The following is a 16221-nucleotide window of genomic DNA, read 5'->3' on the forward strand; positions in this document are numbered from 1 at the left end:
TACTTAATATTAACAGTTATACCACTAGCAACTTCCTTGGTTTTTTTTTTACATCCAAAAGGTGTTTTACCACTAAGTGGATTTTTTCTGAGTATGTCTTTGAGTGAAACTCTTAGAAATAACAGTTGCTGAGTTAGTATTCTATGCATAGCTGGTGCAACTTAAGAATTTTTAGCAAAATCCCTCTGTGGTAATGAACTGGTGGTGCTGGGCTGGGTATTAATATTCTTTGTTACTAAGTTGCCATCTATTAATAAAGCTTTGTCCAAACGGGCAAACTTGCCTGTCCTCCAGACTGTCTTGTGATTTGTATTTTAATAGTGTCTGTCTTGGATATTATTAAGGATTGCCTGCTTTGACAGTTGCACTACATACTGCACAGCTATCCCAGCACCATTAGTTCAAGAGCAGCATAAAGTATGTTGTGCTCTGTAATAGGCATTTTTCATTTGTTTGCCCTTCCCAAAATAGCTATTAAGTGTCTGAGCTCTTAAGAGAAATAGTAAAACAAAATCTAAAACTGTATGAGGATGGGGGGAATCTGTTGGTGGAAGTAGTATGTCTTTGGGATGCTCAGTACTTCTTGGAGGTAATCTAAAATGTGCTTTAAAAGTTAAATTGAAGCTCATACAAGTACAGAATTAAGTTTGGAGAAACACTTTATTTCTTGATTACTTGGCAAAGCCTGAGTTCCAAGATATTTTCTTGTGTCAGCTATTACTGATAGGTCAAATTTTATTCCTTAGAGGTGATGAGGCCTCTGAAGGACCAAGTTTGTGAAAGACTATCCTGCTCACTTAACAAGTGGCCCTTTTGCTGTTGGGTGGCGGATAACAAGTCACACTTCCACTCTAAAGGGGGAACAGCAGTGCAAACTGCAGCCCCAAACCTGGAATAAGGCTGCATTTTAGTCTTTGATGCTGCATGACTCTCTTAAGTACTGGTGCAAGTGACTGAGGTGTTATTCCCCCCTACCCAGTGAGAGGTGGGCTGGAGAAAAAGGAAGTGAAAGGAAGTCAGGTCAGAATGGTGTCACTAAGATGTTTAATTTTTTTCTCTGGAGATAAGGCAGGGCAGCCCTACCATGGCATGGCTGGGGCAGGAGGTGTGTTTTGGGGGAATCAAGGAGGTTAGTGAGCTGTGTTCTGCTGGTGGTGAGCCCTCAGGGGATCTGGTGAGGGGCTGTGGCAGGGGTGCTGGAAACCAGAGGAGCAACTGTCCAGTCTGGGTGGTCAGGAATAGATGGAGGCTGCTCAAGGCACTGCTGCCTCCCCGCAGCCTTGCTGCCATATAAGGCTGCTCAGCTGCCTTGAGCCAGCCCGGATGGAAGACCACTTAAAAAGGAAAATCAATACAATAAACTGCCTCTGCTAGTGTCCTTTCCGAGCAAAATCCAGGTCTTGCAGTTATGTGGTTTGAGCATAGGCCAGGTAGTGTACAAACACCATATACAGGTAGCCTGGCTCCTGCTCTTGCTTGTGTGCATGCAGTGTCACAAACTGTTATGGAAGAAAACCAGTTTGCTGGAGAAAAGCCTGTGGTGGGTAGAAAGCCTTCCAGTTCAACTTCAATGTTTAGCTGTACCTAAGTATTTTATTTCAGAGCTTAGTATGTTTTAGCATTCCAGTACACCTTTAAGCTTACATCATTTGGAATAATTCAAGATGAGAACAGAGATGTAGTCATGCATTGATTTCCCATTATTCTCATACTTTCTTGGCAAATGACATGCCTTGTATTTTTTCTGTGAAGTGAAAAATGTACAGCTGTTTATGTTTAAAGAGTTTGGGGAAAACAAATGTCTCTATCGCAACCTCCCTTGTGCTTTTTTTTTCTTCCTTGCTATCCATGTTTATGTATGTGAGCTAAGCTCAAGAAGTATATTACAGGTGTTTTTGCTAAATTTTTCTCTGGCAATCATTTTCTCATTAGTCAGTGTCCCCTGAACCTTTTCCCCCTGGAGTATTCAGTTGAAGTTTCCACGTGAACTGTAAACAACTCATTAGTGACATTAGCTAGCGTTGGAAAGTGTGAAAACATGTGGGTTGTTTATGGGTTTGGTTTTTTTTTTCTTTTTTCTTCTTTTTTTTGGTGGGGGGTGATCCAGGGAGAAAATAGGTTATATACTTAAAATGAGACAATTGTGGTTGAAGGGTTTTCCGGGAGTTCCCGGGCTGTGAGTCCCCGCTGAGCACTGCGTGCTGTTGGTGGAGGCTTTGGGCGGCACAGCCCCGGCTCTGGCGGCGCAGGGGGGAGTGGAGCCGCCCACCGCCCTCTGCTCCGGCTGCTCCTGGACCCAAACCAGGCGCTGAGCTCATGCCTGACCCGCCCTTCCTTTTTATTACTCTTTTTTTTTTTCCCCGATTGAATGCGGACAAGCTGCAGCCCTCGGTTGCTAATTTTCCAAAGCCCACCCGCGGGAGGGCTAGAGAACAGCTTTCCAAGGCCGGGCTCAGCTTCGCGGGGGGAGGAAGCGCTGAGGCTGTAAACCAAGTCCGAGGCTGTGGCGAGGAGCAGCAGCAGGAGGCTCTCGGCCCCCGGGCGCCTCGGCCGCGCTCCCGAGCCGCCGCCACACGTGTCCCGGGACTCCGCCCCCGCGGGACGTGGCCGCGGGCCGCGCCTGCCGAGCGCCGCCTCTTCCCGCGGCGTGCTCCCCTCGCCCGACGCTCCGCTCGGTGCTTCCCCGCCCGGCTCCTCCCGCCCCGGCACCGCGCACTGCGCGCCCGCCCTTATGTAAGCGGCGGCATCGGCAGCGCGCCATGACCCAGCAGCGGGGACGCGCCGGGGCCTCCGCAGAGCGCACAGCTGCGCGGTAGTCCGCGCCGGCCCCCACAAAGGGCGGGCGGTGAGTCCTCGTCCTCCTCCTCTTCTCCCTCCCCGCCGCCTCCTCCTCCGGCCCCGCAGTCTCCGCCCCCGGCACGGCCGCCCGGCCCGACCCGGAAGCGGCGCGGTGAGAACCATTTTCCTTGTGAGTTCAAAGGCGGAGGCGGGCGCGGAGGTCCCGCGGGCCGGGCCGCCGGGCGAGGTGCGTACCGGCCGACGGGGCGGGGGGAGTGAGACAATCCGCCGCTGTGGTTCATAGGGGCGCGGGGCGCCTCCGCGCCTGCCCCCGCGCGATACGTACCCGCGCGGACACTTTAACTTTGCGACCGGCGCCTTTGTTTGCCCTCCGAGGCTGCTGGGGCGGAACGGGCCGCGCCCCCGGCCCGCGGGGCTGTCGCGGCCCTCAGCCCCTCTCCGTCCTATCCCTGCGGAGCGCGGAGCGGCGCACGTGACGAACGGGCTCCCGCGGGGGCGCGCGCGGCGCGGCACGCGGCCGGCGGCGGCGGCGGCTTTGTGCGCGGTCCGGCGGGGACGGGAGCGCGGCGACCCCCGGACAGCGTGAGTACCGGGCATGGCCTGCGCCCCTCGGGAAACGGCAGGAAGGGAGTTCAGGAAAAACAAATCGAGGTTTTGTTGTGTGGTTTTTTTTTTTTTTGGGGGGTTTTTTTCCTTTTTTCGGTTAAGTTTACGCCGTTAAGGCGGGGTGCAGGAGCGGCAGGACTCGGTGCCGGCCGTTAAGGGCACGGACCCCGCCGTTAGAACGGCCGTGGGCGCCGTTGGGGCGCCCTGCCATGCGGCAGCTCCGGCGGGCAGCGGGCCTGGCTGGCGCTGCCTTCTCCCCGTGTCCCGACGGGTACTTCCTTCTGCCCCCCCCCGCCGAAGGGCTGCGAGAGTTCCGCCCGGAATAACGCCTTGGCTGGAAACGGCCGCTTCCGTAGGGATTGCAGGCAGGGTAATCCGCGAATGAGGAAACCCCGTGCTCGGTTTTAACGTCAGACCTGCTTTACTGATTGTCCGCTCTTTTCCACTTGGTAATTCTGCCTTTGAGTACAAACCATGGCAACAAACAGGCGTTGGAAGAGAGCTACAGCTGTTTCGAATGATTAAGTGTCATAAAGAAAAGGTGCCGGTGTTTGCGCTATTGCAGACTAAACAGCAAGGCTAGAGAACAATATGTGGAAAAGTTTACTGAATAGCATGTAAAAATTAGGTTTAAATTATCTTTTCAATTTTTGTGCTTTAAAGAGTAAGAAGTATAGAATGTAGATGGTTTAGTGCAAGAATAGCTTTCTAAATTACGTTGTTAACGCTTTAAAAGTCTGTTTGGCTTACGGCATAAATTCTTCCAGAAAGATTTTTTGGAAAGGGTCACTGCGGTACGTGTGCACAGTAGGATGTGCTTTTGTGGTGTGGGGAGCAGGCTTGCGGCACAGAGTGCCCAGCTAAGCAGGCTGTGAGCTCCAGCGAGGCAGCTGAGGCAGTGGTACGTGCGGGATGAGCTGGGCAGCAGCTGCGAGCTCAGCTGTAACCCGAGCATTTGCTGCATTGAGCCTTCTGGGTGTCACAGCCTGGCAGCGCCCAGGCTGCAGCAGTCGAGGTGCAGTGGCTTCTGGAGCCCTGGCCAGTGCCAGAGAGCAGCCTGCTCTCATGCTGGAGGCAGATTACCACCACTCCAGCTGCTTAATTGCACTAGGCAGACGTAAAAATATGCTATGTACTTGCTTGTTACTGCTTCGGTCCTGTGATTGTTGTGGAGGTTTTGGAAGATAAATAGAGATGACTTGTGTTAGTGGGCATAAGAAAAGGCAGTCACTGAATAATCTGCTGTATTGGTATTTGGATGAATGGTTTTGTGATTGCTTGCTGTGAGGTGTTGTTAATTTATGTGTTGTACAAAATTATTTGAATTTCCAGAAGGTCCAGAATCCAGTTCTCAGACTCAGTGCTGTGCCAGCTGCCTCTTGTAGGCAGGTTATTTCTGGCATGAGCCGGGGTAAAATCATGGCAAGGGGGCAGAGTAAGAAACACACTTTATTCAGCATCAGGGAACTTGCTAGCAAAGCAGCTAAAGTGTGTATGTGTGTGTGTGTGTTCATGGAGCTCCCTTTGGCTTATCAGGGAAATCTGGTAGGAGAAGAAGTGAGCTTTTTTTTTTTTTTTTTAAGCATCCAGATAGAATAGTGGTAAAGCCAGATGTCACTTAAAATTGACTGCTTGAGTTCTCTGCTTAGTTGTGATCTTTGGGGAATTGGGTTAATATATAAAATTTCTTTTACAAGCTACAGGTTTGAAAGGGAGACTTTAATTTACTGAGGTTCGGTTTTTCCTGGTTTCTGCCAATATGCTTGATTGTCCTTAAAGTTGTCCTTCTCTTTGGGAATGGAAAGAGGGAGCATCTGCAAGGAGCTTTTCCTCTGAAAATCTGCAAGGAGCTTGTTGGACCTTCTTCTATATTTTTCATGTCATTACATGCCTCATGTGCTTACCTCTTAACAGCTGACTCTTGCCTGCTGTGCTCTCAGTCTGTTTTTCTTTGGGCGTGTGTGATCTGTAGTGCGAAATTCAGTTATGCCTTCTACTTAAAATTTTTCAAATCCCTAGCCTGTCCTAGGTTGGGTGTCTCCTTGGTGGCCTGCCTATCTCATGGAACTGATGGAGTCTGGACTTTGCTTTTCCAAGAAGGCGTTTACTTAAGGGTGGTGTTTTGTTGTTGATAGTGGGAATGTTTTTTAATAGTGTCTGAAAAATCTCAAGTTGTGTGCAGCTGAGCGACTATTCACATTGGAGGAGATGTGTGACATGGCATGGTTTTGCTTTATTTATTTACATATTTTTCCTCTGTGCTTCTAGGATAGCCTGCATCCTCCACATGAGTATTTTGGGGGCGTTGACCTGTCTAGAGGCATAGATCTATGAAAGTAAGGGAGAAGGCATTACGTTTCTCTTCTCAGAATAATCACACTTACAGATCTATATTTGGAACTAGTTCCTTTAATACCAGTAGGAAGATAAACCAGTGGCTCACATGTACTTAATTCTGTAGTGTTGTCTGAATCCTGAATGATAACTGGAAGCCACATTCCACACAGTTTCGTTTCAGCTGATGATGTGTTATGTCCTGTTGTTTGTAGTCGGAAACTCATTTCTTGACCTGAATAATAGCTCAGAATGTTAGGACAGAAAGCAGTGTGGGAAAAGTAGAACAGTGTGAGGGAAGACATGGGGGCAGTTTAAGAGCTGAAAGACTACAACACTGGCTTTTTCAAAGAAAAAAATTGTCTGTTTGTGAATTTAGACACTCAACACTTTGCAATTTCATGATGTGAACTCCGCCCTCTCTTAACCATTAGCAATACAAGATCCATTGTAGGAAAGTGATGCAAGAGCAAAGGCCTTTGCTATTAGAGGTTAAATAATTATTTACTGTTTGGACTCTGTAGTTGGAATATTATCATACTTTTGCTCCTCCAGCCCTTGCATCTAGTTACCTATTGTAGAGATGGCTGACTGGTGGAGAGGTTTGACTTTTTTTCCTTCCTTGTCTGAGAAAGAGTAGCAGCTGAAGTGAAACCTCAAATAAAATGGAAACAAGAATGCTGTGCACTCAGTCGGAGCATTTGTGAAGTTTGATAGATTTATTAGAAAGTATAATGTATCTCCCATGAAGAATTCTCTCATTTGTTTAGTAAGTGCCAGAGCTGAAGCTCCAGAGGCACTTGGGTTATATTTAGCCTAATCGTGAGGCAACACCTTTGAAAGTAGGTAATGAAGCCTGATAAAACCTTGAGTGCTCTCTTACGAGCTGCCTGCAGACTGGCTGAGGGCAGGTCACTGGCTCTGCTGCTGCCCTGCTTAGTGGCTTTTGTCAAGTTATGGGATTGCTTCCTGCCTCTGTTTCCCCATCTGTAAATAGGTCGTGGTGATCCTGCCTTCCCTTGTAAGTACTTGGGGTCTGTTGCTGCAGGATGTTGTATGTGAGCTGTGATAGCAGCATTTTACAGATGTTGGTTTGCACAGTGCTCCATGTGGTTTGACCTGCCCTTGTTTCTCCTCTTTGTCTTTTTCTCCTGCATTTTAAATTTAGAATCCGTCTCAAAGGGCTTTTTTCTTTTCCTGTTTTCTCTCATTATTATTTTTTGTCCTATAAAATAACTTTCCTCTTATTTTTTTCTGTCCCTCCATGTTTTTAACCCTAGCATCCTGCATGTTCTTTCTGCCAGTCATTTCTTTTGTTCACAGATGTCTTCCTCTTGCTGTTCCTGTCTGTCTTCAGAGCAGCATTTCTCTCCCCTCCATCCGCTGGGATTTCCTTTTCACCTGACTCATCCCCAGTAGGTACATCCCCGCTCCGCTGGGCTCTCCTTGTGCTTCTGTTCCAGGAAACCCGGCCAGCAGGGAAGGGTTTGCCTGCTTGTCCCCTCTCGGGAGAGATCACTGGAGGCATGGCTCCCTTCCCGCTCGCCTGCTGCATCCTGCTGTGCCTGCATGAGGGCAGGGGCTTTGGGCCAAGGCGCTAGGAGGGTGTCGAGGAGCCTCCCCTGCTCCCCTTTCTCTGTGCCCGGCTTTTGCAGCAGAGCTGGGGGATTTCTTGCTTCCACCTGCAGCGGGGGTTATCAGCACCCGGTTGGTTTTGCAGCCCAGGCGGTGAAGGGGAAGGCTCCTGGCCCTGCTGCGAAATGCAATGCCCGTGCCCGCGCTGTGCGCTGTGCTGGAAGGCGCTGTGCTGGAGCAGCCGGGTGCTGCAGGGAGGAGCGGCTGCGGGGGCGGCAGGAGCAGAGTCAGAGCGGTTCAGAGATGGGCAGGGAAATGAGATGGTTGACTTGAGGCAAGGTGAACGATTTCAGAACAGGAAGCGGGGGGAGGGATTTCTCTGCAGTCTGCTTCCACTTGAGCTGTCCTTAGTATAATCACTGCTGTGCTAGCTGGTCCTGCAGGCAGGGAGAGAGGATCTGCCGGCTGAGCTGTGTGTTTAGGATGGAATGGTGCTCCTGTACTTTGAGCTTCTGTGGTAAACAATCTTGCTCAAGCATAGTGAAGGAAAGGAAGAATGTATGGTGTAGTTCTCTTTTCTAGCTGGTTTTCCACCAACGGCACAAAGGAAAAAAACGACAGAACGCAAAATCCTCCTTTCTTGTATAATTAGTAACTGTTATTCTGTTTTAGCTTGTTTTAATGGAAGAATACATCAGCATTTATACAGGTTATGGGGTTTGATATTCTAAGGGTTTTTTTCAGTTGCCTAATTTTCTCTTTTTTCCTTGACAGACCTTCAAGTCCTTGGTTGGAAAAAGTATATACAATTCAATTACTGCAGTAGAATTCCTTGTGGACAAACAGCTGGATTTCATAACTGAAGATAGTGCCTTTCAGCCCTATCAGGTAAGAAATTTGACTAGTATGTAAGTACTATCCATTTAATTTATTTAAAAGCCATGATTTTAGTATTGTTTAAGTGCATTTTATGTTCAAGTTCTCTGTTACAGGAACAATTTCCTATTGGTTATTAGCAGAGATTGTTCCTTGTTCTGTGAACTATTATATTGGGTACTCTATTATTCTTGTTAATCTGATCATGTCAAGGTGTACTGTGTCATGAATATTACTGTAGCACCTTCAGATAAAATACCTGACCCCTTTAAAGGTTAACCAGTACCATTAATTGTAGAGCAGATAGAAGATAATATCCCTCCTGAAGCTTTCATTTCCAGGTCTTTGCATGATTGCAGTGATACTCCACTTACTGATTTTTGGTTCCCTTGGAAAATGAATTACAGAAAATGTTAATATCTTAAAAAAGAAACACTCTTCTTACTGTTGCCTGCTAAAATTTCCAGTATCCTTGATTTTAATGCCTCTCCATTAATTAGAAACACATTAATATATTAATGTGTGTATATTTAAGGAACGAGAGAATTAGTGATTCCCCCCTTGCTGCTTCAGAAGAAGGTTTAAAAATCTCTTCTATGACAGATAGAAAAATACTTGATACTTCAACTTGTGCTGAACTGATTGCAATTACAATAGCCATAAATTCTTCCTTATGGCTTGGATGGTACACTGTGGAGATACAGAAATAGTACTTAGAGGCTTGGAATAACAGATGGCCCTGAATAAATGCTATGTAATTTTGTCCTGACACCCCTTCTTCCCTCCTGCTTCACCAAGATGTTTTTTTTTTTCCCAGTGCCAAATACAGAGCTAGAAAAAGAGAGTGGCTGAGAGAGAATCCTAGGGAAAGGAGAGGGAGGTTCAGTTCATGGAAGGGCTGGTGCTTTTGTGTGTCTGTGGTAGGGAAGCCAAACGAGTTGAACATTTCTCATCAGGGTGAGGTTACATGTTATGACTCGAGCTGCTAGAACAGTTTGGCTGTGCCGCAGACAGCAGGTCCCACTCTCAGACCCTGCACTAGCGCCTTCAGTCCTCTAAACCAGCACAGCCTTGATTTTGGAGCATGGGAGGGGGGGACATGCCGTGGGGGGAAAAGCCTGTGATGTTGTTGAGCTGAACTGGATTAGCCCCGGGTGCATCCAGTGCTGTGGCTTCCTCCACAGAGGGGTCAGGATGACGCAACACGGAGTGGGATAGCCTCCTTTGGCAGCAGCGACCTCTTAAATCAGCTGAGCCATGAAGTGTAAATTCACCCTCAGAGTCCAGCCGCAATCTTCCCGATTCATTTTACAAAGCAAATACTGGTGCTACTGTCTGTCCTTTGCCTGAAATCTGTCAAGATCATGTGTCTGGTAATGCTCATTCCAGTAACAGTAATCAATCTCCTTTTGGCAGTGGATCGTTTCTGATCTGAACAAAGCAAACAGAGCATAGGAGAACTAACTGCTTTTTGTTAAACAGTGCCATTGCCAGGCAGTGACATAGCAATGTTCTATGCATTTTAGGCCCTCCAAAGAATATTAACTGATAGAGCATTAGACTTGGAAGGACCTTAATTTGGGAAGGTGTGTTCAGGTTGAAGGTGTCATTTTGTAAAATATGTCATATGAACAGACAAAATATGTCGTACCATCTTGATCGGTAATGGGAAATTAGCAGTGTTGGCGACTTCACTTCTCAAAGACATATTCACTGAAAATTGCTACAAAGCAGTAGCTTGGCAAAAATAGTTCCAGAGATAAGCTTGTTCTCCCTAACTGTTGGCCCTATTTTTGACACATAGAGGGCAATTCTGTGTTAGATCAGGCTGTTTCCTCCTCTGATGGAACTAACAGTTACCTATTGAAACCTGAGATGGGGGCTGTTGATCTGTATCCATCATGAGTAGTTTGGTGACAAGATACTTAAATTGTTTATTTTAACATTACAAGAAGTTTCCTGACAGAGACTCATCTGAGTACTAAGGCACACAGAATTTGCATTTTAACTGGATATTGCTTGGATATTGAGTGTAGTAGCATAAAACAGCATTGTGCTCATTGGCGAATAGTGTAAAGATTTCTTTATTTGAATGGTTATAAAAAGCTTGAGAAATGTTTTTCATAGGAATCTCTCTTTGCAGGGCTGGCAATATCTCGGTGCCAAGTTTTACAAGTTAATTGTACAGATAAGAGCTTTACTGAATGATAATGTCTTCAAGAGAACAGAAACTATACATACTAACAGTATGTTAGACAGAAATATTAGCTTTATTACTGACACTTATTTTCTGCTCAAAGACAGCTGAAGTGGGAGGATTGTTTCTATTCCTTTTGTGTGCTGTTTTCTGTTAATGCTAGTAATCCCATTCCTAGCCATTAGTCACCTAATGTAAGGTAGTTTGTACTCATGTTTTTTTCTAAAAGACGTCCTTTTTCTTTGTCGTGACACCAGGTCCTAGATAAATCTTTGTTAAAGTTCCTGTTACTATCTCCTTTTTTAAAAAATGGCGGTTTTGCTCCCTTGTTTAGTCTGGAATATCACTGATCTGCTTGTGAGCAGAAGACACAACTGAGGAATCATTCTTTGCAGGGATGAGTTAACTTTGAGTCTTCTGAAACATGTTTAGTTTTTTATTTAAGCTCTCATGGCTGCACATTTTCAATATGAAGTCCTTAGAGACCATGTTGACCTAAACACTTTTTTATTGCATTTTGCTGTTAGTGCCTAAAATTCCAGTATCTTCCTGCCAAAACAAACAAAGTTTGAATTTGTGTGGGAAGACTCCATTTCACTTCAGATACAATTCTTAACTACTGACTAATTTTTCCCATCGTTACATAGACTCACAATGCTCGTAATGGGCAACAGACGACTATTTGGTACAAATTCTGCTCACATCATTTCTGATCAAGAAACAGTGGTGTTTCACATAATTGTTGGGCCAAAAGGCTTCATGAGTAAGGTGCTGCTGTCCAGTGTAAAGGTGACAACTGCTCAAAGCAGAGAAAACAGCAGACTTGGCATTCTTTCAGACTTGGCAGGAAAAACAAAGTTGGAGTAGGCAAAGAACAAAATTACTGTCGTTACCAGAAGTGGTTCTTCCAGAACAAGATTAAAGAGACTTTGGCAGAACTTCTGGGGAATCGTGACCCATGCATTCCCATGCCATGTCTGCTCTTTGCATAAATAAACATGTTTCAATTGTTAAGAGATTCAATGACCTTGCTAAGGGCTAGATGAATATCATTATTAAAAGTAGGGTATGCTGCTGCATTATATGAGCCCACTTCCATGTCTTCACAAGGTTTGCATTACCAACTCTAACACTTGCCAGTGAATTTGTTCTTTACTGCTAAATGTGCATGTGGTTCTTCTTTTGCCTTATGTGTGTACAGCTTAGAATCCTGCCCTTCTCTTTAGAAATTGCTTCGATTCTGTATGTGTGGTGCCTTAAACACCAACCTACAACTTGTTTCCGGTGGCTTTTATCTCTGTTGCTTCATGGAGGATGTAAACTGTATTATTCTTTATGTGAAACCTGTGTGTGACTGAGTGACTCATTCATTAATCTGGGATGGTCAGACCATTTAGTCATGTAGTTCTTTTTATGGTGGTGATGAGGGGATCTTGAGGAAAAAGCAGATGTGAAGGTTTGCTGTGGTATTTTGCTTAGCAATGGAATGAAAATTCTGTCCTTTGTAGGAAATAGACAAAAAGTTTACAACATGCATTTTTTCTGTCAAATTAGTATCTGTAGGAAGTTTAGTCTTGAAATGGACATGTAGGTTAGGTCCTTAATGTGAATTCCACTTTGCATTAAAAAAATAGAACATACATTATATGTTTAAAAATTCACAGGTGTAGTGGGTTTAATAATGGCTCTTGGTATAGTCTGAAAATGAACACTTCTTTCAAAAAGCTGTTTTAAGGAAAAATTACAGTAAAGTCTACACATACAAGTGTGACCTGAATCAAATACTTTGAACTGAAGTGGTTTTTTGTAGTAAGTTATTTGTACTGTTCTGTGACATCTATGTGTGTCTGTTTTGTGATACACATATTAAGTTAGGCAGCAGCAAAGCTAATCATGCCTTAATTTGTTTAAGCACTGTCGTTTACTTGAAAGACTATAGATGGGGATGTGAAGCATTAAAGCCCAGCATATGGTATGTGTGACCTCATCAGAGTGGTGTTTTTGTCTGTGTGGTGTTTGGCAGTGCCCGTCACGGACGCTGTTGGGCTGGAGTGTGTGATTCTGCTGTTGCTGGCTCAAGCAGCTGGAGTCAACTGCATTATACTTTGGAAAGCAAATGAAGAATAACAAAAAGTGGTTTATATTGTGTTTTTTTCATAGTCTAATAGGCTTGTGGAAGGATCTGGAAAGACTCTGCTTTGCCTGAAGCAGTGAGTGCATTTCAGCTGTATGTCTGGGTTGGGCAGAGCAAGGGTGCATGATTGATTATATACTTCCAAATATGTACATACTGTGTGTGATAATGTATTTCCAAAGGATTTCTGAGCACACAGCACTAGAGCAAATGTGCACAGTGGAGGCAGGACAGAATTCAAATGAAGTTCCTTCACAATCATTAAATGTCCTGCAAAGGGCATTTTACCACTCAGAGAGGAAAGCAGAAGGGTGCACAGTCTTTAAAAAGTCCTCTTGCTTATTTGGTTTAAAGAAAAAAAAAATCTTACTAAGAATGAAATTTATGGTCAAATCTCTCTTCAGGCCTCACACTCTCCTTCAGAAGTTCTTTATTTTTTTTTCTGGAAGACAAGCATGGTTGCTTTAGTGTTTCAAAATGGTACAGTCTGCCTGTCTCCCTGTGCTGAAGGTTGCAGATGTAAAGATAGGGCAATGAGAAATCCCCCGTGGGAGGTGTTGCATGAACAGTGATAGGCACCTGTACTTTGCTCTTTTTCTAAATGTGTGTGGCACGTCTGAGTGCTGGCAGGTCAAATGTCTAACACGCCTTAAAGATTGTTGAAATAATCAACTTTCTCACTAATCATGGAGTAGGTACATCAGATACAGGACCTAATATACACTTATCTTGATCTATTACAAATTCAAGTCATATATGCCATTAAGAAAGACTTGGTGAAGGGCCATGGGCAACACCACTGCTCTGCTTTTCTGTTCATTATAGGCAGACATTGGATATTTCAGACCTGGATGCCTTTGGGTTCCATGACTTGTTTGCTTGTAGGAGCAAGTAAGCTGAGCTTGCGTAGTAATGACATGTGCGCATAAAAAAACTCTTTAAACATCTTGAAACAGGGATAAAATAGTATTTTTCTGTCTGTATTTTAAGCACCCCATAATTATACGTGCACTCATCTTTCAGACTTCTCTTACTTCAGGCTTCTGGCTTAAAAATAACTACTGCAGCTGAAAATTGCTTTTCCCATAAACTTTTACCTCCACTGATGAGGCAGGCAGGAGCTTTTGGGGTTGGTCCCACCCTTTGAGGTTGCCAGAAGCAGCTCGGGAGCTCCTGGCCACAGAACCTATGTGCTCCCCTCCTGCTTTCAGTTCCTCCACGGGCAGCCCAGGCACACACAGCTTTCTGCATCTTTAACTCCTTTCAGTGTTGTGCTGAAGAACTGTCTCAGTTCTTTCCCATGTCTCTGGACCACCCATAAGGAGTCCAGCTGGCTTCCCTGGCAGCCTTGTAAAGAGCGATGGTCTAAACAGCTTGTTACCGACACACTGACGTTGAAGTGTTGGGCTCCAACATGTGGGGAAGCAAAAGGCTGAGTCCAGCTAGAAGTGGGTCAGATGAGTCATCCCAGTCCTCACTCCCAGTAACACGTGCAGGACAGGAGAGTTTCATCTGAGAGCTCGCAAAAGGAGAGGAATGAGGGAGGAGGGATTGGCACCCTCCTTGTGTAGAGTCAGAGGGACAAGTACATCATCTGCCCTAAGCCTGTATTTGTGCTCCTCTTTGACCAAGAGCTTCTTGTTTGAGAACTTCCTCTGTTTTCTCAAAAGAGGCGGAATAAAATGGCACCTTTCTGTTTTACCTTGATCTGGTAAGAAGTAAGAGCTTCAGTCACTTTTTCTGTCTCTCAGCAAGGTTTGGCACAGGAGTGGAGTTCTTCAGATCTGACAAGCCTTAGGGAAGTGAGCAGTGTGGAGGGGAGGCCATCAGTCAGCAGGAAGGTGACGTAGCTGCCACAAATAGTATGGCTCCGCCAGTTCAGGTGGAACTGCTGAAGCTGTGGGAAGGTACACAAGGAGAAATGGGGAAAGAGCTGTGAGGTCCTTGGGATAAGCTGAGGTTACTGCAATGCAGGGACACTCAGATCCATAGGAAGACAGTTTTCCTTCCTCTGTCATATTCTTCCTGCAATTTCTGAAAAACCAGTTCAATTATTTGATTTCATTAATCCTACTCTAGGAGGCAGTATTCAAATAAGTAATTAAAAGACTGGATTCAGAATGGAAGAGATAGAACAAAACCTGCTTCTTCTTTGAGGGTGAATATTAAATCCTTATACTGAAGTATTTTGGTACTTCTGAAAGGCCAGGCTTGGGATTACTGAGTTTAAAAATCCATCCAGTGTTTCTGGGTAAAAATTTCCTGTGTTTGATCACAAGTGATTACTTTTTCACCAGTAAAAAAATCCATGGAAAATATCACTCAGTAGTAAGTGAAGGAAGCCTTATTCTTGGTTCTGTGTCCTTAAAATTTCCATTTCATCTATTAAAAATGAAAGTTTAAAGTATTTTTCTTATATGGTGGTCCTGACCAACCCTGCTTCTGTAATCCAGACTCAAAATCAGCTCCTAGAGAAGTCTGTTTCACATTATAACCAGTTGATACTTTGCCTCTGTTTTCTTGGTTTCCCAAGTTGCTCTTTGTTGGGATTGGGAATCCTTGGTGCTTTAGGGATCCCAGAAGTGTGAATGCAAGTAAACTCTGCAGTGTTGCATGGGAGTTTGTACCCAGAGCAGGAAGAGAGAGTAGGTATTCCTGCATTTCAGGTAGGGGGAACCTTTAGTTTCATGAAAATGTGTTCTTACCCAAATTAAGCCTTATCTCGACATGATAAACGCAATAGCTTGTTTGGTGAAGTGCTCATGCGTTTGTTTGCTTTCCTTCCTCCCTAGGATACAATGTCCCTTTGTTCTGGCTGCCACTCTAGACCTTTTTCTTACAGAATGTATTTTTGAAATTGCACTAATACAAGTAATAATTTGTAGTCTGGAGTTTCTCCTTCACGGGAACTGCTCCACAGCCTTCAGCAGAGGTTGAGAGCTATAGCAGTTCCAGGTCTGTGTACCTAATTCTTTTTCCAGGCCAGACATCTGGGGAGAAACTCAAGTAATTTTATACCAACTTGAATTTTTAAAATTAAAACCAAGTGTGAATCTTGCTGTTTTCTTAGATGTTGGAATATCTTTACTAAGGACTTGTGGAATGCCTGATGTACTGAGCATTATTTATTTTTAACAGTATACTAGTAATTACAGTTATAAAGTCTTTTTACTACTATAGTTTGTAAATACTGAACCCCCCCCCCCCTTTAATCTAGGAAACATTTCCTGTCTTTTGAATGGAATTAAAGTTAACTATTCTCTTTCTTCCCCTGTAACCTCCTCTACTTGAGTGTATCTGCTAGTATTATTGAAGATATTATTTTAATGTTTTTGCTGAGCAAGTGAGTTTGAATCATAGTAATTTCTGTGCATCTCAATAATCATTACATTTTTTTGTGATTTTAGTTGTGAATTTTAAGCATGCAGTTTAGAAATTATATTTCAAGCATAGAGGCAGGGGTTTTACCCCATTTGAATGTTTTCTTCCCTTTTGTTGTCTTATCACCATGTCACACCATTTCGGTATATGAGAGATAAAATCAGGTTAGAGCAGGTTTCAGAATGCGTAAGACTTGGTGGCTGAATTATGGTGCTTGACAGGCTTGAGCTTTTTTTTTCTTCTTTTTTTTTTCTTCCCTGAGTGATGTAGTTCAATTTTGAATTATGTATTCAATAGGAATTTTTTTGGGTCTACATGC

General features: G+C 44.5%; 1 protein-coding gene across 17 annotated transcripts in view; it reads left to right on the forward strand.

Moving 5' to 3' along the window:
• JMJD1C (jumonji domain containing 1C) overlaps nucleotides 1-16221 on the forward strand; it is a 158605-nt gene that overhangs the window by 94427 nt on the left and 47957 nt on the right. For 3 of the 17 annotated variants that reach the window (XM_030276681.4, XM_072930884.1, XM_030276682.4), the window contains exon 3: nucleotides 8089-8202. In XM_030276681.4, the coding sequence (XP_030132541.4) occupies nucleotides 8089-8202 (114 nt within the window). Of the gene's footprint in view, nucleotides 1-2712; nucleotides 3026-3208; nucleotides 3382-7190; nucleotides 7654-7698; nucleotides 7832-8088; nucleotides 8203-16221 lie in introns of those variants that run through there. The other 14 variants (XM_072930885.1, XM_072930892.1, XM_030276686.4 and 11 more) reach the window with 9 other exon arrangements.

Source organism: Taeniopygia guttata, chromosome 6 (genome assembly GCF_048771995.1).
Source record: "Taeniopygia guttata chromosome 6, bTaeGut7.mat, whole genome shotgun sequence".
In the NCBI taxonomy this organism is placed as follows: Eukaryota; Metazoa; Chordata; class Aves; order Passeriformes; family Estrildidae; genus Taeniopygia; species Taeniopygia guttata.